At 39.6% G+C, this 25968-nt stretch overlaps 2 protein-coding genes across 5 annotated transcripts in view; both read right to left on the bottom strand.

Moving 5' to 3' along the window:
* The window catches only part of LOC100475310 (mineralocorticoid receptor), a 154061-nt gene extending 149857 nt beyond the window's left edge, over positions 1-4204 (bottom strand). The window contains exon 1 of the mRNA XM_034661736.1: positions 4078-4204. Within this exon, the coding sequence (XP_034517627.1) occupies positions 4078-4204 (127 nt within the window). The remainder of the gene's footprint in view (positions 1-4077) is intronic.
* Positions 4205-11870: 7666 nt separating this feature from the next.
* The window catches only part of LOC117802419 (mineralocorticoid receptor), a 188140-nt gene continuing 174042 nt past the window's right edge, over positions 11871-25968 (bottom strand). For 3 of the 4 annotated variants that reach the window (XM_034661545.1, XM_034661544.1, XM_034661546.1), the window contains exon 3: positions 11871-14117. In XM_034661545.1, coding sequence (XP_034517436.1) covers positions 13934-14117 — 184 coding nt within the window. In that variant the 3' untranslated portion in view covers positions 11871-13933. The remainder of the gene's footprint in view (positions 14118-25968) is intronic. The other variant, XM_034661543.1, reaches the window with a different exon arrangement.

Here is a 25968-nt window from a genome sequence, read left to right as displayed (position 1 = left end):
CTTTTTTTTTAAAGATCTTATTTATTTGAGAGAGAGAGCAAGTGAGAGAGATAAGAGAAGGGGGGAGGGGCAGAGGGAGAACCAGACACCCCGCTGAGCAGGGAGACCAATGTGGGGCTCAATCCCAGAACCTGGGGATCATGACCTGAGCCAAAGGCAGATGCTTAACCAACTGAGCCACACAGGTGCCCTGATATTCCTTTTTAAATTATAGTATCAAGTCATATTGGATAGTAAAAAAAAAAGAAAAAGAAAGAAAGAAAGAAAGAAGGAAGGAAGGAAGGAAGGAAGGAAGGAAGGAAGGAAGGAAGGAAGGANAGAAAAAGAAAGAAAGAAAGAAAGAAAGAAGGAAAGAAAGAAAGAAAGAAAGAAAAAGGAAAAGCACAGTTATTACTTATGTAATGGTAAGTTATGGTAAAGACAAAACAGGAAAGCCTACTCCATTTACCCACAAAAATGAAAACCCGTATTTTATGTTATACTTCTGACTTGCTCCCCTGACTACAGGAGAGATAATTTGCTTGTTTTAAAATAATTTAAAAATTGCTTTAATTTTCTCATTTGTTTTTACAAAAGATGTGTTAATGTCTCAGGAGAGGTTAATTTTTGATACTAAAATAATTTCTTTTGTTCTCATCCCCTCCCTATGGGTCAGGACTATAAATGACAACTTACTCAGTCTCATAAGTAGCTACCAGGACTTGAAAACTGCAATTTTCTGTTTAGTAAAGGAAGTTCAACAGTGAGAATCTTTTTTTTTTTTTTTAAGAAATCTTTCCTGGTTTCTTTGATTTTTACAGAATTTTTACTGTTTCACTGGAAAAGACAAAGTTAATTTCTAAGGCTCAATATGATTATTTTGCTTTATAGGTAATTTCCAAAATACACTAGATGTATTTTGGGGGGAAAAAAAAGCACACTGCTTAGAAGGAAGTAAGGGGTGGTGTCTGGGATCCTCGTGCCTTTTTGCTACCTGGAAGAGCCACAGCACCCTCCCAGGGCCGAGTGCATAGTAAGTGCTGGGCAGTTCACTGAACTGCGTGAAGGCCCCTGGGCTGCTGTGTGGTTCTACACTGCGGCACACGTGGGGCATTTTCCTTTCCATTTTCAATGACTGCTTTACCCCTAACTGGTCCTGGTCCTGTGGCATCCCTGCTTCTTTACTTGTCCTCCCACTGCCTGCTCTCCAGGTTCTGGATCTGGCCCTCCATGTCCAGGGAGATCTGTCCTTACTCACTAGTACAGCTCTGTTCTTTGAGACGCTGGTTAAATTAATTAGGCAAAGGTCAGCTATTTCAATATTTGGGAGATGTAACATAAACATTCTGAATTTTAAGTATCACCAATTAGAGCAACCAAAGCTCCTCAAATAAATCTAAACCCTAATCAGATGTGTCAGAACCACATTTGATTTTAAAAATTGAAAGGGAAGGTTGTTTGAAGGAATTTTTTTTTGGTCTAATATCATTTAATAATGGCATTTCTGGGACAACTTCTTCATCTATTCTTCTTTAAAGGCAGTAATTTTTTAAGGATTTCTAACTCATGGCTACCAGTACTCCACTCCAATTCTTTTTTTGAATGCAACTCTAGTTCATATTAGATAATGAAAAACAAAACAAAGTAATTAGTACTTATGTAATGTTAGCAGTATCAAATTGCTGACCCCAGTCCGACTGGGAAAATGCTATGGTGTGGACCACATGAAAAATAATCAACCTAGACTAATTCTGCACTGGTTTTCCAATTAAGTCGTTCAACAAGAGTGGGAGGGTAAGAGAATGCAGTATGTTTTAGAAATCTTGGTACAGTTAATTTTTTAAAAAGACAGTAAAAAGCAGCTGTGACCTTGCAAATGGTTAAGATGTTGAAAGAGTGTGAAAATGGTCTCGGTTCTTTGTCTGATTCTGTATTCAGGTGGATTAAATTTAAACCCCTACCTTAAATACAAAGGTTTCCTCACCACGGCCCTTTGGCACAATACTCACAAACAATACAGATCTGCCTAAACGAGTGACAAAGAGGTCAAAACTCCAAGTCTTGGCTAAAGTATTAGATGCTTTAAGTTTTACTGGTTTTTCCTTCAAACCAAATATTTAACATGTACATAAAACAGCTACAGTTTAAATATTCCACACTTTATTGAGAACCAATGTATACTGATTAAATTACTTCCGGAGAAGGGGAAAGTTCTTTTTTAACTGTAGTGTTTGTAAAGCAAGCCATTATTGTTTTTAAAGCAGTTTGAACACACATATACTAGTTTATATCTTCCTAAGTGTGAGGGATGGGTAGGGCTGATACTTCAAGATTTAATTTCTCTTGTTTCTAGAAGAGGAAACAGATGTTCAATTATTTGCTCAAAGCATCAGTGTGAGCAGGACTATGGACTGACGTCCACGTTGTCTGACCCAAGGCCAATTCTCTTTCTACTCTACCATCATTCTACATAAAAAGGACTTTATTATTTTTTTTAAAGATTTTATTTATTTGAGAAAGAGCAAGAGGGAGAGAGATCACAGAGGGAGAGGGAGAAGCAGACTCCTCACTGAGCAGGGCCTGACGACGAGGGGCTAGACTCCAGGGTCCCGGGATCGTGACCTGAGCTGAAGGCAGTCGCTTAACCGACTGAGCTACCCAGGTGCTCCCAAAAAGGGCTTTAAAGCCTATTTTGGTTATGTTTTCTTACACAGTTTTTTACTGGAGGATTCTCACAGTAAGTGTGCAAACCGTTGGATAATATCCAAGTAGCCTTTCACTAAAAAATTAGTAAGTGATCAGCATGGCTTATAAGAGGGTGGTATGAATCTGGAAACTCAAGCCCTGGTTCTTTCTCCCGAATTGGAGAAGAAAATAAAATATAAGAAGGGAAGAGGAGGAGGGAGGACGTATCTGCCTTTTAGTTTTCAAATTACATAGTTTTGATTCCACTGAAATAAAAGAATATAATTTAATGAGCCTGAGCTATCCTACAGTGATGTATGTAATTTGAAATGTATGTTAAACTTCCTAAGAACCTCACCCCATCTACTCCTCAGCTAATTTGCTATAAGTGACTCTTTACAGTTCTTGTTGACAGTTATGATGCCCTTCTAGATTTAGACCCTCTAATTTGTTTGTTTCATNTGCTATAAGTGACTCTTTACAGTTCTTGTTGACAGTTATGATGCCCTTCTAGATTTAGACCCTCTAATTTGTTTCAATCGCTTTATTTCATGTTTAACCATCAGAAAAGTAAACAAAACATTTTTGTAACGATGTATTAGGCTGTTAAATGCCAGCAATTTAACGGAGCCTTTGGTCTTCTACCTGTAAAGAGAAAATATATTTCTCACTCTTCCTTAGGGATTGTTCTTTGCTCTGTGAGGTATAAAAGGTTCACTGTTAATTAGCAACACAGCACATACAGGAAGGTGATGCTTTTGTAAATGTAACCTTATAGTCAACAAACTCCAAGAGCTGGCATCTATTAGAGCTCCAAACAGGGCCAACCCGAGGGCAAAATGGAAACAATCTACGTTGCTTATGAGAGTTGTGAGCGTCACTCCTCGGTGTGGGTCTGCTCTTCGCTAGACGTGGATTTGGTCTGTGATGCTGGAGGGAGGTGTGTGAGTGCAGAAGAACGTGCGCATGTGCACAGAGGGTTTATGATAATAAATGTCTTGCTGACATTCGAGGTCTCCCCTGCTCCTTAGCCCCAGAGCAGCCACCACGGGGTGATGGAGAGAAGTGGGGCAGAGCTCTGGGAGTGTGCATGTGCTACACATATCTGCTTACCTAGAAACATCATTCATTATCAGCCTCTCTCCATTTCCTACCTAAAAAGTCAGGATGGGTAGTGAACACAGATACCCATGAATAAGGTTAAAAGANACGAATAAGGTTAAAAGAAAAAAAAAATCACTACACTAGATATGTCGGTCCTTAAAGAGCAAAACATTACAGGAAAAATTTTAGGGACTTGAAACACTGGCATCTTTTTATTTGCTACAGAATCTGTCTGCCTTCTCAAACATAAATAGCTTCATGTTGTGGCTCCCTATGGGGTCATAAGCTGCTGAAATCATCATTTGGTACCTCTAATAGGAGAAGTAACAAGAGCCCAAGTGCCCCCAGTGATCACTACCGCCAGCAGGCCTGTTCCATCGGTGCTGCGGGCCTGACACCTTCGCCAGGCTTTTAATTTCATTGTGTAGCTTCCCATGTACCGCACCAAACAGCCAGGACAGCCACTGACATCTATTGCCTAAAACTAAGCCCATCTGCCAAAATGCTTAATACTTAACTACACAGTTTATTTTACAGTGTTCAAGAAACTATTTCCAGGTAGAAAGTGAACTTATTCAGAATCTTGTCTCTGCTTTTCCTTTCCTCTTTACCTGGACTGCTTTCTCCCTTTTGGAGAACTGACTGCCACAGCCTCACCAGTTCTAAATTCCACTTTTCCATCCTCTCTATTCTTAGTGTTTCCTTCCTCAGTCTCTGTCAGAGACCTCCTTCTCCCCAACGAATCCACCATCGGGTCCGTCCAACTATTCTCTCTCACCTCTCAACTCAGGCCTTCTACTCAGAGGCACCAATGCCATCCCCAGTTAGGTCCTTTCTACTCTCCACCAGCCACAAGCCCATCTCAGTCGTCATCTCCTCCTCTGGTGGCACCTGCCACGAGCCACTCACTGTCCCACACCAAGAGACAAAACTGCCTAAGCCACTAGTATTGATTTTTTCCACTGTAAAGAACTTTATAAAAAGACCTGATGTATTTAAGAGAAGGGCTGCGATTCCTCATTCCAATCCGAGGGCCTTACATAAGCTGGCCCTAGTGTCTTTGATCAGTTGCCAACTCCACATCTGGGCACGGACCTGCGCTGGCCAGGCTGTCACCGCACTGGGCCTGCTCAAGCAAGCGGGCTCAGGTTCAGGCTGCACCTTCCCATTCCTCCCCCGCCCTCTCCTCCGCAATGCCTCAATGCCTCCGCATCCTCCCCATCCTTCCAGGACCCTATTTTGGCATTCGACTGCAGTCAGTTTAGCAATTTTCATTTTCGGTGTCAAAGTATGAAATCACGTAAGTTCTATGATCCTACTTACACCACGAGTGCAATTTCTGTGAAAGCAGCTATGTGTCCTATGGCTCGTGGGCCCGTTTCTGATCCACAAGGCATTGAGCAGACAGCAAAGAGCTGAGGAGTTAGTAGCTTTCAGCTTTGGATGAGGGAGGCCACTCTCCCACTGGTTCTCTGAACCTGATAGGCTACATTTAATTTTTATCACACACAGGAAATGAAACACAGGAAGATAAAAATTTTAAATAAAGCTTTAGATTAATATCAAGATGTTAAAGAGGTACTTCAGGATGGTAATGGTAATTTTTTTTAAATATGGAGGATCATTCCTTAAGAAAAAATAGAGACTACCCAATTTCTTTCCCATTAGGGCAACAGAAATTCAAATTAGAATTTCAACTCGGAATGGCTAGGAGTTAATTATTTAGAGTATAGCGAGATAACTGTTAAATTATAATGTGCTCTTCATAAGTGTTCTGAAGCCAGAGATGTTGCCCTACTTTTTGGTGGGTAAAAATAGTCGGGATCTTTGTAACTCTGTGAGAGGGAGTACAGCTTACGTGTTAAGTACACAGAGTCAGGATGCCTGGGCTTCCTGAGTTCAAATCCCACTTCTTTCAGTCTGAGGGATCTTGGACCACTCACGTCTCGCATGCCTCAGATGACTGATCTCTAACAGAAGGATAATAATCATACCTACTTCATAGGATCATTAGGAGGATTAAAATGAGAATATGCAAGTAAGTTCTTAGCATTATGAGCACAAAATAAGTACTCAAATATTTACTCTATTAATTTCAAGAGTTGAAGGATCATAGCATAAAGGCTTGTTAAAAAATAGACAGTGNTAGCATAAAGGCTTGTTAAAAAATAGTTTTTTCCTTATAGCAACAACTGACTAGGGAGTTTAAAGATATTACCTTTCAAAACTCACAAACCTTTCAGATGTAATAAGGCTGTCATGAGGAGTACGTGAGATGAAACACAGAGGACTGGACAAAGTGTCTGGCATCTAGTAACTGCTCAATAAATGGTAGCTATCATTACAGGAGCAGGTGTTCGACAGAACAAAGCACTTTTTAAAGCACTGCTCCTTAAGATAAACCCAACTATTCCACTAACAGCAAAAAGAGTTACTTTTAAAATTTCAGATTACAATTTGCATGGAAGGAACAGACACATTAAAACCAAGGTTCACGAAAATCTTACCAACACGCAATCCTCTAGTTTTTTTTTTTTTAAGATTTTTATTTATTTATTTATTTATTTATTTATTTATTTATATATTTATTTGGCAGAGAGAGAAACAGCTAGTGAGAGAGGGAACACAAGCAGGGGGAGCGGGAGAGGAAGAAGCAGGCTCCCAGTGGAGCAGGGAGCCCTATGCAGGGCTCGATCCCAGGACTCTGGGATCACGCCCTGAGCTGAAGGCAGACGCTTAACAACAGCAACCCAGGCGCCCCTCTACACTAGTCTTTAAGAACATCATAGGTCAGGTGACTTGCTGTTGTCTTTAGATTGGCTACTAGAAAGACAACAGCCAAAGGAGTGAGTGACCAGTCTCTACAAAAATTTCAGGGCATATATTCTCTATATCATCCTGGCTCTATTTTTCTCTTTCTTGCTCTCATCTTCCCTTTGTCCTGGTTTTCATTTCACTAATTTTAAATTTCATTTTGACTTATGTAAAATTGTCAGCTTCTCTGGATATTTTTTTCTGGAATGGGGTGGGTAGCAAACAAACACAAAAGCATTTGAAAGTTACTGGGCTTCTAATTTATACTTTACAAATTTGCTAAGTGAAGTGCACCTTAATTTAAAATTCTAAGCTACAAGAAGTTCTCCTTGGATAATGCTAACTTACTCTTGGCTCACCTGTCCCTACTTCAAATCATTTTCTAATAAATCACTTTAACATATTTTCTACTTCAGAGAAGCAGTGACAGAAACAAGGGTGAATCCTATATATAAATAGTTAATGAACAATCAATCAACAAATGTTGCTTGAGGACCTGCTATATGTTTGGCATTATCTCTGCACTGGTCAGCAAATCAAATCTCCTTTATAGCATGTTTACTTGTGGGTCCTGGACTAAGATTCAGTAATAATTAAGGCTTAATGATGACTAAAAACAAAAACTGGGATTGAAAATTCCATATATGCAATGTCTTGAGTCTAGCTAAACTTGGAATAACAAGAGACCAAGTTAACTAAGACTTTCCGTGTGCAACTTGGAGAAGAGAGAAAAATTAGTCACACATGCGTAATGCGTACACGTACACACACACACACACACACACACACACACACACACTCGATGTCCCAGATTTATGTTCTCTAAGGTTTTAACCATGGCACATTCTTTGTCTACCCATGTTTTGGGCAAATGCATCTATTTTCATGGATAATGATTCCAAAATCTTTGTTTTCAATCTTGCCTCATTCCCCAAGCTTCAGAATCTCACATCCAACTTTCTGTTAGGCACACCTGAATGTCCTACAGACATTTTAAACTCGTCCTAAATTGAACCTCATTCCAGGCTCCTTCATCCTGCCAATGGCCCCCCTTTTTTCCATATGCTACATAAATGGCTCTTTTATTACATCTAATCTCTCCACCACCCCTCACTAGAATGTACACTCCACCAGGGCAGGGATCTTTGTTCACTTGATTTACATTCAAGGTGTCCCTAAGTATGCCTAGAATGGTGTCTGGCATTTAGTAGATATTAAATAAATGTTTGCTGAGTTAATGAACCTTTCCTACCATGCCCCCAAAGCTACTCCCTCTCTAATGCTCTTAATATCAGCAAATGAGCCTGGGGAATCATCCTAGATCTTTGCTTCTTTACCTTCAATATAGAACTGCCAATGTTCCTTCCCAGATAGTCTTGTTAACTACCCCTCCTCTCAATGCCTAACACTGATGGTCTAGTTCTTTCCCTGGACATCTCTTACCAAAATGATTTAAAACGGTCACCAGAACTGTCCCTATTTATAGCACACCTCCCTGAAGTCAGATATTAAATGCAAAACTGAGCTTGCCATTCTGCTGCATGAAAACATCACAGGTTCTGTTTTGCCCAAGGATAAGTTCAGGCCCCTCCTTGTGGTCTAAGACCTGGACCCAATCTGCACATTTAGCTTCACCTTCTATTACCTCACACCTCAAATTTTTGAAGTCGCTAATGTGAAATTGCTTCTGGTGCCCTGTGCAGCCAGCCTATCCTCATCCCTCCTCACTACTGCCAATTCTCATCTTTCAAGATTCAGTTTGGGGGTCAATTCTTTAAGAAGCCTTCCCTGACCTTCCAAGCTGGCCTAAATGTCGTGGCTTTGCATGTTCCCATAGCAACTAACTGAAGGGATATAAAAAATCTAGGCAAACATTTGCAATTAACACTAAAGCCTTATGTTTATATAAGGAGGAAAGGAGTATTCATAAAAACCATAGATATGATCCACTGGGTAGGCATTTATTTAAGCTCTTAAAATAAGTAATTAGAAAGAACCAGGTTACTTGGTTCCTAATATGTGGTAAAGGAAAGAAATAATCTTTAAAGAATTTTATGAGAAAACTGTAAGCCAGGATAGTCCTTGGTTTCCTATTCTGACTCAGCAGGTCTATAAGAGTGACACCGGACTTTGATATTCTTTAGCCTCCTGTAGACTCATGGGGACACTGAGGGCTATATCATATTGTGAACTGAAGACATCTAATAAATATACATTATTTCCTTGCATTATCTTTCCTTAATTTTATATTACGTTATAATGGAATGACTATATTGTAATTATGATATAGTACCATTCTAACTAGTTTGTGTCCACTAAAATCAAGCTCCCTATTTTGGGCACAATTGTATTGTGCCCATCCCCCATTCCCCTACATCTCCCACTTGCTCATACAGGATTGATAGAGCAAATGTGGGTATGACACAGTGAGACACATTTTCCTCTGGACCTGTTCAGTTTAATCATCAATTTCAGAAGAGCAAAAGAAATTAACTATTAACCAACCATCACATTTCTTTAAGAACAGTTTCCCCCAAAGAATAATCTATAAATTTAAAGATTTTTTAACCTTTATGCTGTGACCTATATTTGAAAGGACTGAGGTACATGTTCACAGGCTTAGTTACCTTAAATTCTGCATATTTGAGGAAATCTTTGATTAATGTACAATTATATCTCTTAAAATGATTTCATTTCAGTAAATATATTTGTAAGTCTCTTACTTAAAAGGAAATCTCTGAGTATGGAAACTGACATCATATGATTTAGCCGACCTTATCAAAATATGGACTCTTTAGGGGTGCCTGGGTGGCACAGCGGTTAAGCGTCTGCCTTCGGCTCAGGGCGTGATCCCGGCGTTATGGGCGAGCCCCACATCAGGCTCCTCTGCTATGAGCCTGCTTCTTCCTCTCCCACTCCCCCTGCTTGTGTTCCCTCTCTCACTGGCTGTCTCTATCTCTAATAAATAAATAAAATCTTTTTAAAAAAATGGACTCTTTAGCCTAACAGGTCTGCTTACAAAAATATAAATCCAGTTGACATTACATAATAATGAACTCTCTCTCTCTTTTTTTTTTTTTTTTTTACAACCTTGTAACTCTTCAGTGATTTGTGGTAGCTGTGTCTACCAGACACTGCTTGTATACTGAGTATCCAAAGAGGAAATTAGGTTATAAAATAGTGTACTGAATGTAGTCAGCTCTGTTCATCGAGGGATCACAAAATAAAATACATGAGATGAAACTAATGGCAATTTACAGTTGGAAAGACTGGGATAGCAAAAACTCAGACTAGAATTAGAAGTTGAGGATTAGGAGGCCAAAGACTGCAAAAATTCTTGGGCCAGTTTCATTGCTAATTTACTGATTTGGCAGGAAGTCATTTAACCTCAGCGGCTCTCATGCCCCATGTCCACATTCATGTGTACCTTCAAACATGTATTTGGGGGCCACTAAACATCCAGAGTCTTGCTAGGTTCTAGAGATAAAGCTCTGTCCTCCCCTAAAGACATCTAACAGAGGAGTTCAAAGTTCAGTTGATGGCTCTTCATATTTTCTTTACTATGCAACTTCCAAACATGAGACCGCCCCCATCAGTGACAGAGGGTCATTACGAGGGTAAATCTCAATAGTCCAGGCCACATTGGAACATGAGGGACGGCCTCCCCAGAAAAATTTGGCAGACCCTCCGTTATCCCCATTTCCCCCACATGCCCTTTGAGAACTTTTGAGAACTGCTAGTCTAGGAGGATCTTACAACCTCCGAGGGCAGCTCTATGAAGAAAAATAACATGTGACAGGAAAAATAAAGATCTAATGAAGAAAAGACAAAAACCTAACAGTGCCACGTTATTGTACCATTTACATATCTGTCTGCAAAGACATTAAGCAGAGAATTACAGCATTTGATCCTAGGGAATCTAATACTAAAATAAACATCTAATATTTTGATGTACTTTGACTTATAAAATTGGCAAAAATACTTGTTTTCATTTAATTTTTCTTAGTAGGTAGGGCAATACTACTTTTCCTATTTAGATATAAAGAAATGGAGGCCCAGGCAAATTAAATAACTTGCCTTAATGTCACACTTAGTGAATCACAGAGCCAGAAATTAAAACTAAATCTTTTGACCCTCAAACCAGTCCAGTTTCTACCCAACGGAAAACCCTACTTAAAAAAAAATAAATGTATAAATGCTTATTCTTTTTCTTTTTAAGGTCCTGACAAACCTTCAAGGCAAATAAGCAATTCAAATTTAAAAACAAAATTATAAACTTCCATTTGTAAGGTACAATAATATGGCTCTTAACTGACATTATTGGAAAATAAGGTGTTCTGGATGAAACTTCTAAGGATTTTTATATTAAATGTTTAAGATGAAAAAATAAGCACATATATACATCCCATTAAACAGAATACAAAGAACATAATTTAATAATTTATACTCTTACAAAATGATTTTCAGTCTCCCTACATAGTTATAACTACACTATTATAACCAACCTTTAGAGTAGAGTGCCTTGGGGCATAAAGCCTTAAACCAGTAAACTTGAGCTCAGATTGCTACATTTTTCCTTTTGTCTCCACTCTAGTGGTCACTTCCAGTTTGTTCTGTCTTTGGTGTGGTTAGCTCTTCTCAGCTTCACTAACTCCCCTCATCCCAGATCCCTCTATCCACTGCTGCTTGGAATTCTCTGCTTTTGTAATCTAAGGAGGAACTTCAGGTTATCAGGGAAAGCCAGAAAACAAACTTAGTAAATATTCAAATTTAAACACACACACACATTCGCATATGTGTATGAACAGACATCCGCAATCACCTGTACATATTAGGTCTTCTCAATGCTTACATCACTCCCTTCATTATCACCAGGCAGGCATGAACGAATGACATATAGGGTAGGATTTCCATGAACTTGAGAATTATAGAAAATGAACTAGATTGTGTGATTTAGAGTCATGAGTTGTTAGGTTGGGTCTAGTGTGGAGTCCTAAGACTTTAATACGGGTCCGCGTTTTTGGCCTTATGATTTTGAATAATTAGTAGAGTGGGTCTGATCCCAATTGTCTTCATATGTAAAAGAGGAATAAAAAAATCTATATACCATAATTTGATAACTAGTGCCTCAAACTATATAAAGTATTATAAAAACAATTTATTAAATCAAAAAGTTCTGATACGAAGATAATCTAATTTCTCATATATTCTCTCTCTCACACAGGATAAAACAGTAAAGAAATACAAATACAAAATAAAAACAAGTTCTCACTCTCATGAAGTTTACATTCAAAATTTATAGCCTTGTTTCATTCAGGTGAGCTTTAAAATCGTAATCCGCCCCCCCCAATAGGGACTAAACTATACTAATAGAAGTCTTAAAAGGGTTTCATTATCCAGTATTGATTAGCTTTCCAACGAAAGAAAAAGATGTAGGGCTTCTCCTTATTTATTTATACCTTAGTTACAAAAACACTTCTTTCCTCAGTTACTTCCATAGAAATTATTTAAAACAAAAACTAAGCAAAACCTTTGGGAAAACCTTTTGCTTCAGAAGCAGAGAAGTGCAGGTGCCATAACCAGCCTCAACCTGGGTCCTGAAATGAAAGCTGACCCACATGCAGGCCACACAGAGGGTCCCCCTCCAAACACCCTTTTCCATACTGCTTTATTTTTACATATCGCCTTACTTTGTTCAGGAGGGAGTCCTTACATTGGAAGGTACAGAGTGGCATTAGGACAGAGGCAATTTTACCTATTTATCTTCTACTGAGCCAATCATAGAGTTAAGGAAAGAGAAAAGGGGGTGACATGGGAGGAAAGTCTGAAAAAATAAATTGGTTTCAGTATCGTACAAATTTATTTTCCAGGAATCAATCTCCTGGTAACAGGATCCATTTTTTCCTATGGGAAATACTCTTCCCCACTCTTGGTCTAGGTAGCTTAGGTTGGCTAACTCCAGCTAGAAGGAGCCTGTCAGATCACTGCACTGGTTCAGAGGGGAACATGGGAGCCAGGTGCAGTCTTAGGAGATTTAACTGGGGACTTTTATAAGAACAGTTGGGAACAGAGGACCTCTTTTTCATGAGGTCCTGGTGGCTGTCTCATCACCATGAGAGAACCTGGACGAGAGTAGAGCCAGGGCAAAGTCAAGGAGGGGGAGGATGGGATTGAGTTCTAACCACCTGGCTTAAGACCACGGCTTGTCTGAAGCCAAGCCTACAATAGGGCTTTAGAGTTATGTGAACCAATGAATTTCCACTGGTGCTTAAGAAAGTTTGTGTTGAGTTTTCTGTCACCTGTAACCAAGAGCCCATATTCTGCGAAAGAAATACAGAATTCCTATTACCAATTCAATGCTGGGTTTGGGGACTATTAAATAATTAATAGTGTAAATAATGTAAAATCATGTAAAATTAATTAAAGAACACGAAATCAATCCCAGAAGCTCAGAAATAACTACTTGGTCAGCTTTTGCATCCAAAACATTTCTTCGTGGTCACCAGCAAAATAGATGAAGCATTCAAGTCCTTTACCCCTAGGTCTCTGAAGCACTGATCCATCTCTCGAAAACTGTCCTGAGAACTAAATCTACAGGAGTCTTAATGTGGAACTCCCTGGTGAAATCGCTGTCAATTACGCCGGTAACGCTGCTGTTTATAGCAAAAATTCTACACTTTCACCAGTCATGTCGTCAACATTAATAAAACCATCTGGACTAAGTCTGATGTTAATTCATTGCTTATAAGTGAGGATGGAGGGAGGCAAAAACAAACTAAAAGACTACTTCTCCTGAGGAAGTACAATTACGTGGACAGAAGCAAAAGCTAGCCTAAATACACCTAGAGAACTACAGTCAGACGTCTAATTTAACTTCCTGGTTTGGAAAACCTTCAGTTAGAACAAAGGCAGGACATTAGCAGGGACCTGGAATATGAAGCAGCTGCTAAATGGAATTATTCTGTATGGAACTCAAATTACAGACACGATTCTGATATTAATGTTTTACTTTGCCACAAACACATATATTTTATGCGGAAACACAGAAAAGATATGATGCATTCTATGCGTGCCTAGTAAAAATGCTTTGCACATCATGCAAATTAAGGTTATGGAGAATTATTTTTCTAAGGCTAACTGAAAAACAAACAAACAAAAACGAAAACTTCTTTTTGATTGATCGCAGTTCTCCGTGTCAAATCTTGCCCATTAAACAGCGCTCAGTGGAACATCTTCAGGTGGCTTTTAGGTAAGACATTATTTCTATTTATCGCGGACAGACTGCCTCAAAGACATTTTTGAATTATTTCCCAATAATGATTTAGCATTAACTATGCATGTAAACTACACACTAGGAAAGGAAATGTGAAAAGGAACACCCACATGAACATTTACCTTCCACTGCTCTTTTGAAGAACACTTTGCAGCTGCCACAGGTTACTACCCCATAATGACATCCTGAAGCCTCATCCCCACACACCAAACATATTTTGGAAGGTCTTGAAGATCCAGTAGAAACACTTCGTAAAGTAGAGCTGAGGAGAGAAATCAAGATTTAAATAAATACACTGTAGGAGCACATTTGATATGCTGTATAGCTTAGCTCAAAATTTGTCAATACTCATGGTTCCATAAATGAATTCAGTATTTAATGGTCACGTACGTGACTTAGAAAATGAAGGTAAAACCCTATCAGTGGAGGAATGCTATTCAGAATTCGGTATAGCAAAGCGAAGACTTTTCTTGGTACCAATAAATAATAATCACGTATATGCTTCTTTTTTCCCATTTTTTTAAGGTTTGGGAGAACTGACAATTATTATTATAATTTTTAAAAGATTTTATTTATTTATTTGACAGAGAGAGAGAGCGGGCACAAGCAGGGGAAGGGGCAGAGGGAGAAGCAGGCTCCCCGCTGAGCAGAAAGCCCAATGCGGGGTTCAATCCGAGGGCCCTGGGATCATGACCAGAATCGAAGGCAGATACCTAACTGACTGAGCCACCCAGGTGGCCCCGGCCCCTATTTTTGAGAAAGTTGACCAGAAAATATTATTTGTATTCTAGGTGGGCAGGGAAGAGAACAATCTTAAGCCGAGTCATCAGGGAAGTACTTTTGGTATCACAGAACTATTACAATACTCTACGCTCTTCACCCAGACTCAGGTTATGTATTTCAGTTACGCCAGATAAAAAACTCTCCCATTTCCAAAACAATCCACTAATTAAAATTTAAAAATTCTTGCCTCTACTGCCAGCAATTTTATCCCTTCAAGTTTCTGCATTTTTTCATGTTACACCTTATTTAGGTATGTTTAAATCACTACATTTTGCTTACTAATCTGATGGGACACACTCAATACTTAAAAAAAAAAAAAGCCATATATAGTAAATATCTCAGGTATATTTGTGGTAAGAAACTGAAGGGTTCTGGGCATCAGTTTTTAGGGGCAAATTTAACCCTTTAAACAAAAATCTAGATGAATGTGTTTAAAGGGGCATCTTCTATATATATTGTGATATACATTAATTACACTGCTAGTTAATGGCACAGCTTAAACAAAACTGTTTGAAGGAATCCCAGTTCAGCAACAGACGTGTTCTGAGCAGGCAGAAGGCGATGTTACTTATTCTTAGTCCGCGTACATTTATTGAATACCTACCTGCAGGTCCTGTGCAAGGTACTGAGGAAATAAATACCCCAACCCAGTCTCTGTCCTTCAGTTAGTGGGGACATGAACTATTACGGTGAGCGCTATGGTGCCAGGTAGTATGGTGGCACAGGCTGGGAAGGCTGGGGGCAAATGCCAGTCAGGGAACACTTCCCAAAAGGTGACTATTGAACTGAATGTGGAAGCACCACCGGATGAGAGCCGGACCAAGAAAAGGGGCAGGAGAAGCAGAAACTGCAATGACTCGGAGAAATGCCAGCTGGACATGTTCAAAGAACTGAGCAGACTTCTTGTATGTCACCACCATCACCTTGCTGTCACGACATGTCTCCATGTGAAGCAGCAGGAATGTGCGGAAAAGACTCACAGAAAACATAGTAAAAGGCTAGAATGGTTATATTACAGTGATGCTTCTTCTGTTTTCCCAATTAGCTAAAACGTAATAATAATTCTGACCTGGTAATAAAAAAAAAGGTTTGAACTATTTTAACTATGCTCTCACCAAAAGCAGGAGAAGGAACAAAATATTCAGCTGCTAGAGCACTGCAGCATGACTGACTAGGAAAACGACTTCTTAAATCAAGGACTGAAACAATGTTCCCCAAAGTTCTTTCTCCTTCTGAGAGAAGTGCTCTTTATTATTTTTATTAGTGTCCTTTGACTTCTTTATGGCGTTCAAAACATTCCATTTCAGCACCAGCAACTTCTTGAGCATACTGGCCAGTGAAACTCAATCCATGCTCTGTCCGACTCTCACACTTTACAGGGAAATAACTTGACTTCCTAAACGATTAGAATGTAACTTACAATCATCATTAACATGTAACTGCTTTTTCTTTTTTTTTTTTTTAAAGATTTTATTTATTCATTTGACAGAGACAGCCAGCGAGAGAGGTAACACAAGCACGGGGAGTGGGAGAGGGAGAAGCAGTCTCCCAGTGGAGAAGCCCGACGTGGGGCTCGATCCCAGAACGCCGGGATCACGCCCTGAGCCAAAGGCAGACGCTCAACGACTGCGCCACCCAGGCGCCCTATAACTGCTTTTTCACAACTACTAGCATCTGTGGGACTTGTATTTCACATGTTTTGAGAGCCTTGGTCTTGGTCCTCAAATTTAATAATCTCTTGACTTCAGTCTTTGTAACTCTCTTCTATCCAAATTCACTTTCTCTGTGATCTCTATGCCCAGGACTTCCAAATGTTTATCTCCAGCCCAGACACCTTCCTGGAATTTCCGACCCATTTATCCGACTGCCTGAAGTGTCCATTTGAGTGTCTGAGGTGCACCTCAAACTTAACACGTCCATAAAGTTGCTGATCTTTTCCCCGCTCCTCCTACAGACAGACTGGGTCATTTCAGTTAATGGCAACTGTTTGGGCTGAACTCTGTCGTTTCCAAAATTCCTGTGTTGAAGTCCTAGCCCCTAAGACCTCAGAGTGTGACCTTTTCTCGGGAATAGGGTCATAGCCGATACAATTAGTTAAGATGAGAGCATTCTGGAATAGGGTGGACCCCTTTTCCAATACGGCTGGTGTTCTTACTAAAAAGTAGAAATTAGGACACACACACACGGAGAATGGCATATGAAGATAAAGGCAGTGATGCTTTTATGAGCCAAATAACACCAAAGATTGCCAGAAAATCACCAGAAGCTAGGAGACTGATATGGAACAGATTCTTGCTCAAGCCTTCAGAACGGAGCAACCCTGCTGATATGTTAATCTCGGACTTGGGGCCTTCAGACCCCTGAGACAATACATTTCTGCTGTTTAAGTCACCTGGTTTGTGGTCCTTTGTTGCTGCAGCCCTGGCAAACAAATACAGCAACTTGGACTCATCTCTGACTATTTACTTTCTCTCCAATCTGTTAAATTCTATTCACTTTGCCTTCCGAATACATCCAGATTCTGCTCACTTCCCACACCTCCTCTGGAACAACTAGCCCAAGCCATCGACACCTCTTCCCTGGGATTTGCAAAAGCCTTCTAGCTGATCTTCCTGTTTGTCCTTGTCCCCTTCTTTCCCCTGTATCCACAATGATCCTTATTCACTCCTTTGCTCAAAACCATCCAGGGGTTTTCCCTCCCACTCAAAGAAAAAGTCACCGTTACCCATGTGACCGCAGGGCCAGAATCCGGCCTCCCAGACTTCTCTAACCTGCCTTGCTTGCCTACACCTTCAGCAACACTGGTCTGCCCACCAGCCCCCAAGCCCACCATGTGTGCTCCCACCTCAGGGCCTTTGCGCTTGCTGTCCCCTCTTCACCTACATATCTACAGAGTCCCCTCCCTCCCCTCCTTCAGGGCTTCATCCAAACTTTACCTTCTCAGTCAGGCCTTCTCTGACTATGCTATGAAAATACCCCTTTCTTCAGGACCCTCTAGCCCCTTTCTGCTTTCCTTTTCTTCCTAGACCATATCACCGTCTAATGCATTGTCCACTTTACTTCTGTACTGTTTATTGTCTTCCACATCCACATAAGAAAGTAAACTCAAGAGGAGCCGGGATTTTCTTCTGCTATCTACCATTGTGTCCCCAGTGCCTGTAATAGTAGCTGGTGCAGAGCAGGTCCCCAGTCAGCACTTGAATAAATGAGTAATTTCGAATAACTGGCACCGCCACGACAGGTATCATAAAACCCACCACAGCGTCAATTCTGAAGTCCTACTACATTCCTTATATAAAGGAATGAGATTTGTTTTTAACTGTCTTGAGAGGGAAAAGCCTGCGTGGAACCAAATTAAGAGAAGTTGAAAGAAAGTCTAGCATTAAAAAGACACATTGTGAAATCCAAATTAAAGCAATTTTCCTTAATTATAAAATTAAAGCAAACATGAGTAATTTTTCCCTCTTGTTCACTACCATGTTTCAGTGACACAAGAGCCGATGTGCCTCTGCACGCCGCTCGCAGCCCTCTGCCTCCCGGGTCTCTGCCGCACTGCACCGAGCCGGCTCTCCTTCACGCGCCGCCTCTGTTTCTCAGACTCCTCAGTTTCTAGATCAGCAATGTAGCTTTTCTTTGGACCTCGACCCTTGGCCACCTTTCCCCCCCCCCCTTATTTCTGTACTTTATCCCTTAATGATCTCATTCACTCTCCCAGCTCCAGCAGCTCTCTTGGTGACTGACTTCCCAAATCTCCATATCTGGCTCCAACCGCTCCCCCATGTCCAACTGCCTGTTTTCACTTCCTTTACATAACATCTCTGTCCCTGCATTCTACGAGCTTCTGGAAGGGTCCTGCCACCTGCGAACCTCTCAGTGTGAAACCCTGCACTCCTCCCTAACTGTCAAATCTAACAGTTACCAGGTCAGCTCTTCGGCCTCACTGGCTGTGGTGAACATGGTACCAGGCCCCTTCACTTACTTTTGAAGGGTTTCTCCCTGACACCAGCCTCTCCTCCCTCCAGTAGCTGAGAAATCATTTTCCTGTTTAAGAGTTCTGACTGTATGACTTCCATCGCTTCCCCCCACCACCACGAATGATGACCTTGGTAGGACAGCTAAGTCTTCTTTCCCCTCCCAACCTTCCCTGCAGGCCCTCTCATGTGCCCAGCCTCATCCCAGCCACATGAGGACACCCCTGCTGTGTGCCCACCTGCACCTGCACAACCCAGCTTCCTCTGCCCTGCTCCCACTCTTGGCAATGCATCCATCCTTCCAGGGTTTCAGTGTTCTCCCAGCCGCAAGCACCCCTCGCCCTCCTCCTGAGTCACTCCAGCACTTGGCCACCCCCACTCCCTCTTTCAGCAGTCCTCACTTCTGCCTTACATTAGTGACCTGGGCACTTATCCTAATCTCTTAGGGCAAAAACCTTGTCCTGTGCATCTCTGTGCTCTCTGGTGCCATTAGTGTGGGGGTGCTACTATTTATTGAATGAATGAAATCGCACTCCTAATCTCATTACAGTAGAACATAAACTTCCAAAATGCGATCATAGAGAAGGTAAATTAATGAGGCCAAGGTTATAGGTTCAATTCCCATGCGGTTCATTTAACTTTGCACAGAGAAAAAGAGAGGGGAGAAAACATCCAGGGACACAGATTACTCTCAAAAGCTCAGCCAGCTGTCTCACAAACATATGGATTATTAACACAGAAGACAGGCCACAAAGAGTGGATGGGTCAGGAAAATGCCAGTCTCCACTGACACTTTATCATGCGGATATCTTTGAGCCTGAAATATGGCACATGTTAGGAAGTTATATATGTAGTTTTGCCACAANGGTCAGGAAAATGCCAGTCTCCACTGACACTTTATCATGCGGATATCTTTGAGCCTGAAATATGGCACATGTTAGGAAGTTATATATGTAGTTTTAAGCAATACATCAGTACCTTTTAGAAGGGGGTGGGTAGAGAAGGAAAAGGGGGGGGNGCTGATGCATTAGGATTTATTTTTCCACTGAGGGAACAAACACCGAAGACAAACACCACCATGAACTCAGGCTGTCAGCCCAAACACGAGGGTCCTAACATCAGTACCTTTTAGAAGGGGGTGGGTAGAGAAGGAAAAGGGGGGAAAAGAAAACAGGAAGGGAAGGATAGGCAGACCTTGAACTCATTTCTTTGACACGAGTGTTATCAAAATACAAAGCTTACTTAAGTGATTCTGTATGTCAGAATTCAACTTCATAGTATAGTCTATTTACTAGGCATCTGCACAGGATACGAGGTCCAGACTGTAGGGACAAATATTCAGGGGCAAAGGCAGGAACAGAGGCTCAGAATCCAGTTACAGTTCAGCCATTTCCTGGCCAAACCTTAGTAAAACCACCTCTCTTCTTTGGACCATAATTCTCATCATAACAAGGTTAAATCGGAAACCTCCAAGATTCTTTTCAAGATATTCTTTTAAGACACAGGTGGATACAAAAGATAAATGGGACAGCCTGTCCTGATCAAGTTTTATACAAATCAAATTTCAAGCTCAAATTAAAGACAATGTATTATACACCACAAATAACCATCATTTGATCTAGATCAAGCATAAAAACATCTCCATGGAAGAAGTATTCTTTCTAGAACAGCTAATCACATGACACTTAAAACTCTCTTACATCTACATGATTGCATCTCTGATTTTGGTTAAAATTCCTTTATAAATGTATGCATTAAAATGGTACTCTACCCCGTAAAGACCATTTTAGCATTGACAAGTTAGGAAAAAACAACCCAAACTGATAATTTTTGGTCTTAGTAATCAAAGAAACATTGTCCACAAATAGAAGTTTGTAATCAACAAAGGGAGTTAGTTCATAGGATTTCATTCAAATGTTAAAATATTATAAAGCAGAAATCTATGAACATTATATTTCCATTTGTAAAGACAGTGTCTCTTTTAGGGAAATACAAGTAAGAGGAAGCTATTTTTAGTACCAAAAATAATAATCCTCATGACCCAGTGAAGAGATTGAAGACATTAATCAAAGGTTCAAGATGCATGCTAATTTTGGTGACATTCGGAAGGGGATACACTAGCCAATTATCAAAAACATTCCCTGAGATGGCAGGATGTTTAGGAAGAAGCAGTAAGAAGCTATGTGAGAAAAATGATTTTTAGTGATCAAAACATGACTGGAAAACTAAACAAAACAGAACAAAACAAAACAAAAAAACATGACTGGAGAAAGCAGCTCACTGAGAAACTGTAATGTACCAGCTCTCTGAGAAACTTTATAGCAATTTCAGAACAACACAGTAATGGCTAATCCACTGTTCAGTGAACTGAAATTGCTTCATATGAAAATACTGTCTCGTTTCTTAAACTCACTCAATATGAATTAAAGAAACTTATCTTTTGTACTGTCACGTAATCAGATATATGCTTCCACCGTCACCACCAGCTGCTAAAAAGATCTTTTCCATGTGTAATTAACTCTAGCATTCAGTCAGCTATCGAGAGCAGGGTGAGAATTTGAGGAATGTACAAACAATACTTCAATAAGCATCCTTGTATCTGAACATGCTGGTGTGTTTAAATCACTCAGTAATTAAGCAATTCACTGAAGGCCTACTGTAGGCACCACTGTGATGAATAGAGAGAAGGTTCCTGTTGCTGTGGAGTTTCTACTGCAAAAAGAGAGACAATACAGAAGTAAGCGAACTATTGCAGAGAGGGATAAGTGCTATAAAGAAATGACAGACTGAGACTGGATGGGGTGGTGGCGCATAGGATTCTTTAGAAAGGTAGCCTGAGAAGATTATCTCTGGGGACACTGAAATGACAACGTAGCCAGCTACGGGAAGCCGCCAAATAAAGGGAGAAATAAATGCAAAGTCCCTGAGACAGGAATGAATGTGAAATGTTCCAGCGACAGAAAGGAGGGCATTGTGGCTGAAGTGCAGGCAACAAGGAGGAAGGGGAGATGGAATATGGGATGTTAAGGCCCAAAGAGAGGGCAGAGAAGGACTCAAAGGCTATGGTAAGGAGTCAGAACACTGTTTTGAGTGCCATCAGCAGTGATGTGAATATTGACGTGTTTTGAGCAAGAGGGGAACACGACCTGATTGACACTTAAACGTCTTACTATGGCTGTTGTGTGGAGAACGGACTGGAGGAGTAGGTGGTTTTGGAATCAGGGAGGACAGCAAAGGAGACTCCAGTAATGCCCCGGTCAGGGCAGGATAATGGCTTCTACAGATTAAGCTTAAAGCAGTAAAGACACTAAGAAAGGACTCTTTTTTTTTTTCTTTAAAGTTGATAGCACTGACAGATTTGCAGAATAACTGGATGGCAGTGCTATTAATATATAAGATAGAGATGAAGACAGGGTGGGCAGGGTAGGGAGAGTTTGTTTTGGATCCCACAGAGGTAGGTATTGGTATGTTATATTCTCTTTTTGTAAATAATATAATAATAATTAATTAAATGGTAGTTTACTCATAGGAAAAATGGGGAGTGATCTATATCAGGTTTACTTAACCTTTCTGGGCCAGTTTCCTCATCCATAAAGTAGTAATAACAAAGCTTCTACCTTATATTACTCCATATATGTAAGAGCTCTAAGAACAGTGACACATCTTCAGTGTTATTTAAATTCTGGTGATAATTAATCAGTGTTACTGCAGGATCATTATCCTTAACAGTGATGGCCATAGTAGTCAAACTACAGATAATGCCACTTTTCTCTATTACATTTTTCTGTACTGCTTTTAACTTATATAAGCAGGTATAACATTGGTAAGCAGCAAAAGAAAAGGTTTTTAAAAATATACTATATAACAGTGGTACTACAATAGCCATATTGTGTATTTACTGCACACAGCGTTTTGTGTGCATATGGATTTAAGTATTTCTTGTAAGCATTCTAGTTCCTCTCATGTCTGTAATGTGCAAGTTGGGAACAGCCACATTAGATCATTAGAATAAACAATCAGAGATTCAGATATATTTTTATACAAAGAACACTGAATCTAAGAAATGTAAGTTTCTAGAGAACACTCAAAAAAAAAAAAACCTTTTAAGAACATATATCAACCTTTTTTTTAATTTTATTATATTATGTTAATCACCATACAGTACATCCCCAGATTCCGATGTAAAGTTTGATGCATCATTAGTTGCGTATAACACCCAGTGCACCATGCAATACGTGCCCTCCTTACTACCCATCACCCAGTCTATCCCATTCCCCCACCCCCTCCCCTCTGAAGTCTTCAGTTTGTTTCTCATAGTCCATAGTCTCTCTAAGAACATATATCAACCTTTAACAACTGGTTTACTAAAATCCTATTTTCACCTACCCACAAAATATGCAAAAAAAAAAAAAACCCCACAAACTATTTCTTCTTGCTTTGATAAGCATATATTTGAATCACCTTATTTAATCTGGGGTATCTCATTCTACTTTCTTCATTATCTGGAGGAATATTTGGGAATTATTCTTGCAGTATATTTTTCTTCATGGTGTTATCTTTGATGATAGATGAATCATTAATTTGGGGGGGGGAATAGGGTTCATCCTCCTAAGTCACAATTCATGATGTGCCACAGATAGCAATTTAAAAAAACTGGTATCATATCTTATAATCTCAGTTGTGTGAAGGTTATAAAGTTACCCAACACAGAAAATTCAAGGATATAATTAGCTTGGAAAATGAAAATTTAAAGCACAGCTATGGCTGATCAGTCTTTTCCAATTGACTTTTTTGTTTGTTTTCACAATAGTTTATACCATTAATAATATTAGAGTGGCTCTGTTTAATGAGATATGCATTTTCTACACTCTAAATTTCATTTGAATGAAGGAAATTTGCCCATAAAAGACTTAAAATAAAAATCAAGAAAGCACAGCTTCAACATCCCAGAAAAATATCTTGACATAGATCTCAAAGAAAAAAAAGATAGAAATATTTTGGATCACAGCAAACTGATGCCCAGACATAGTAATACTACACACAGCAATGTGTAGAATTTCATTTTAAAAATAAGGATCTATGTTAAGAGGGCATTTGAGTAACTTTTTCTTCTTAAACTACAGCTAGACAAATTAGCATTTGATCAAAATATGCAAAACCTATTTTTAGAAAATAGGCAAAAATATTTAAATCTAGATTAAAATGTATTTTCTAACAAAACAAAGAAAGCAGTCAAATGTAATTATAGGCCACTGTATTATTAATGAATCATTTTAATCAGATGATTTTTACTAAATACAAGCTATGGGAAGAAGACCAAGATAACAAATGGCTTCCACTCTCAGTAAGTTTAAAATCGAGTAGAGTAGATAAGACCTGGAGATTGGTAAATATTAAAGTCACTACTTGATAAGAGTCATCCATGGCTTAAAAATAAATCCAAATTCAAAAATGAGCTGCACCAAGAAAAAAGTCCAGAAATGGCAAAATGCACTGGGATCCAAACTCAAGGAACACGTTCTAGATAAGCATGAAAAATGGCCCAAATCATGGAGGGTCTCTAACATAGATAAAGTAGTTAGAGATGATTATAGGACATTGAGTTGAAATATCTGGTAGACAACTGAAAATGTGCTATGGAAAATGGAGGTGGGTACAAAAATCCACCATATTAAAGGTCATAATAAAAGTGACTTGATGATTTTTAATGTGTACAATACAGACAATGAAAGCGAAAAGATCTGATGATCTGGAAGAAAAGTAAGAACCATTAGATAGTACAAGCACAAAAACCACATTCAACAAAAGTAAGCGTGGATCATGACCTGAGCTGAAGGCAGGTGCTTAACTGACTTTGCCACCAGGTCCCCCCAAGATAGGTTATGCTTAAAGAGCAAGGACTCTAGATTTTATTCACAGAACAATGAATGAATTCACCCAGGGAGAAGTTGAAATGAGGACAAAAGGTCACAAATGGAAATCTATAGAAAATGAACATTTCTGGTTAGGCAGGAAAAGACAAACTCAACAAACAAACCTGAGGGGGGGGAAGAGGCAGGAAGGCAAGAAAACGCAGACTTAGATTCTAATGGAGGAGTGTGCTTCAATGGAAGGTCAGCAGTGTCAAATGTCACCAAGAGAACAAGACTTAAGGTTGACCACTGGGATGTTGTCATGGTTGAAACCACTGACCTTAGTGATGGTCATTTTTATGAACACATAGAATGCATATATAAGCCACACTGAAGTGAAAAGCATTCCATATCTTTCTATTAAGGAGTTTCCAAATTCAGGGAAATCACCCTTGTCATAAAACTATACCCAGTAGTATAATACACTTGAGTGTATGCAGAGGCTCTAAAAGACCTAAGATCAAATTATCTCCAGAAACATTTACTGAGCATGTATATGTCAATCACTGGTTGCTAAGACAATGACCAAATACATGTGCTAAAAAAGAAGCCTCCACATTTTATTTTGCCTCTGTGATCACTGACATATGTGAGTGTATTTATATGCATCGTAAGTTAGATATCTAGAATCCTCCGGAAAGAAATAATAAACTTATCACATCATCTGTGGGTCAGTACTTTATAAAGTATGTTTTAAGGAGATTACCTCTAAATGCTTGCTTGAGTGTATAAAGCGTGTTTTAAGGAGATTACTATGAAATGCTTGCTTGAATGTTTTTAATTACAGTAACTTTGCTTTTGAAATGTACTATGTATAGTACACATGATTGAACTTTTCCCCCTGAATGTTAACTATCCTTATGTTAACATGCAGACTTAGATGCTGATACAGATGGCACGAGACACTGAGCACTAATGGGTGCAGAACCTAGCTATGGACCTTGAACCCGAGTTATGATTAAAGTGTGTTCTGTTTACCACATTTTCAGAAAGTTGATGTAAAACATGCTTGATCATGGCCTTTCTCTGCAGTAGAATACAGCTTCTTTCTATAAATTTAACTAATGAGTTAAAGCTCCAAATTGCTTTTTCCCTGAGTGGTTTTTCTTACATTCTAGAAATAATCATTTTCCTCGCCACTGGTATTACCTTCTGATTCACCACCTCAATTCCACTATCACTGCTGCTATGCAAGACTCAAACATGAGGTTAAAGGGGCTTTTGTATGAACTCACAACCTTCTATTTTACCTGCCTTATACTACGTTTTTTCACATAGGAGAAAGGGATACGCTTCATTATTTCATGAATGTACATGTGATAGGTTTACAGCAGCTCACTCAAAAATCTATAAATTAATGACCATGTGACAGTACTTTCGCTGACATGACATCCTACCATATTTACTTCCAATCTACTCAATTGGACTTTGAGCAGGGTTGGCACCC

Source organism: Ailuropoda melanoleuca, chromosome 5, assembly GCF_002007445.2.
Source record: "Ailuropoda melanoleuca isolate Jingjing chromosome 5, ASM200744v2, whole genome shotgun sequence".
Classification (NCBI taxonomy): domain Eukaryota; kingdom Metazoa; phylum Chordata; class Mammalia; order Carnivora; family Ursidae; genus Ailuropoda; species Ailuropoda melanoleuca.
Note: the sequence above shows the minus strand (reverse complement) of the source record. Positions and strands in the feature narration are given on the sequence as shown.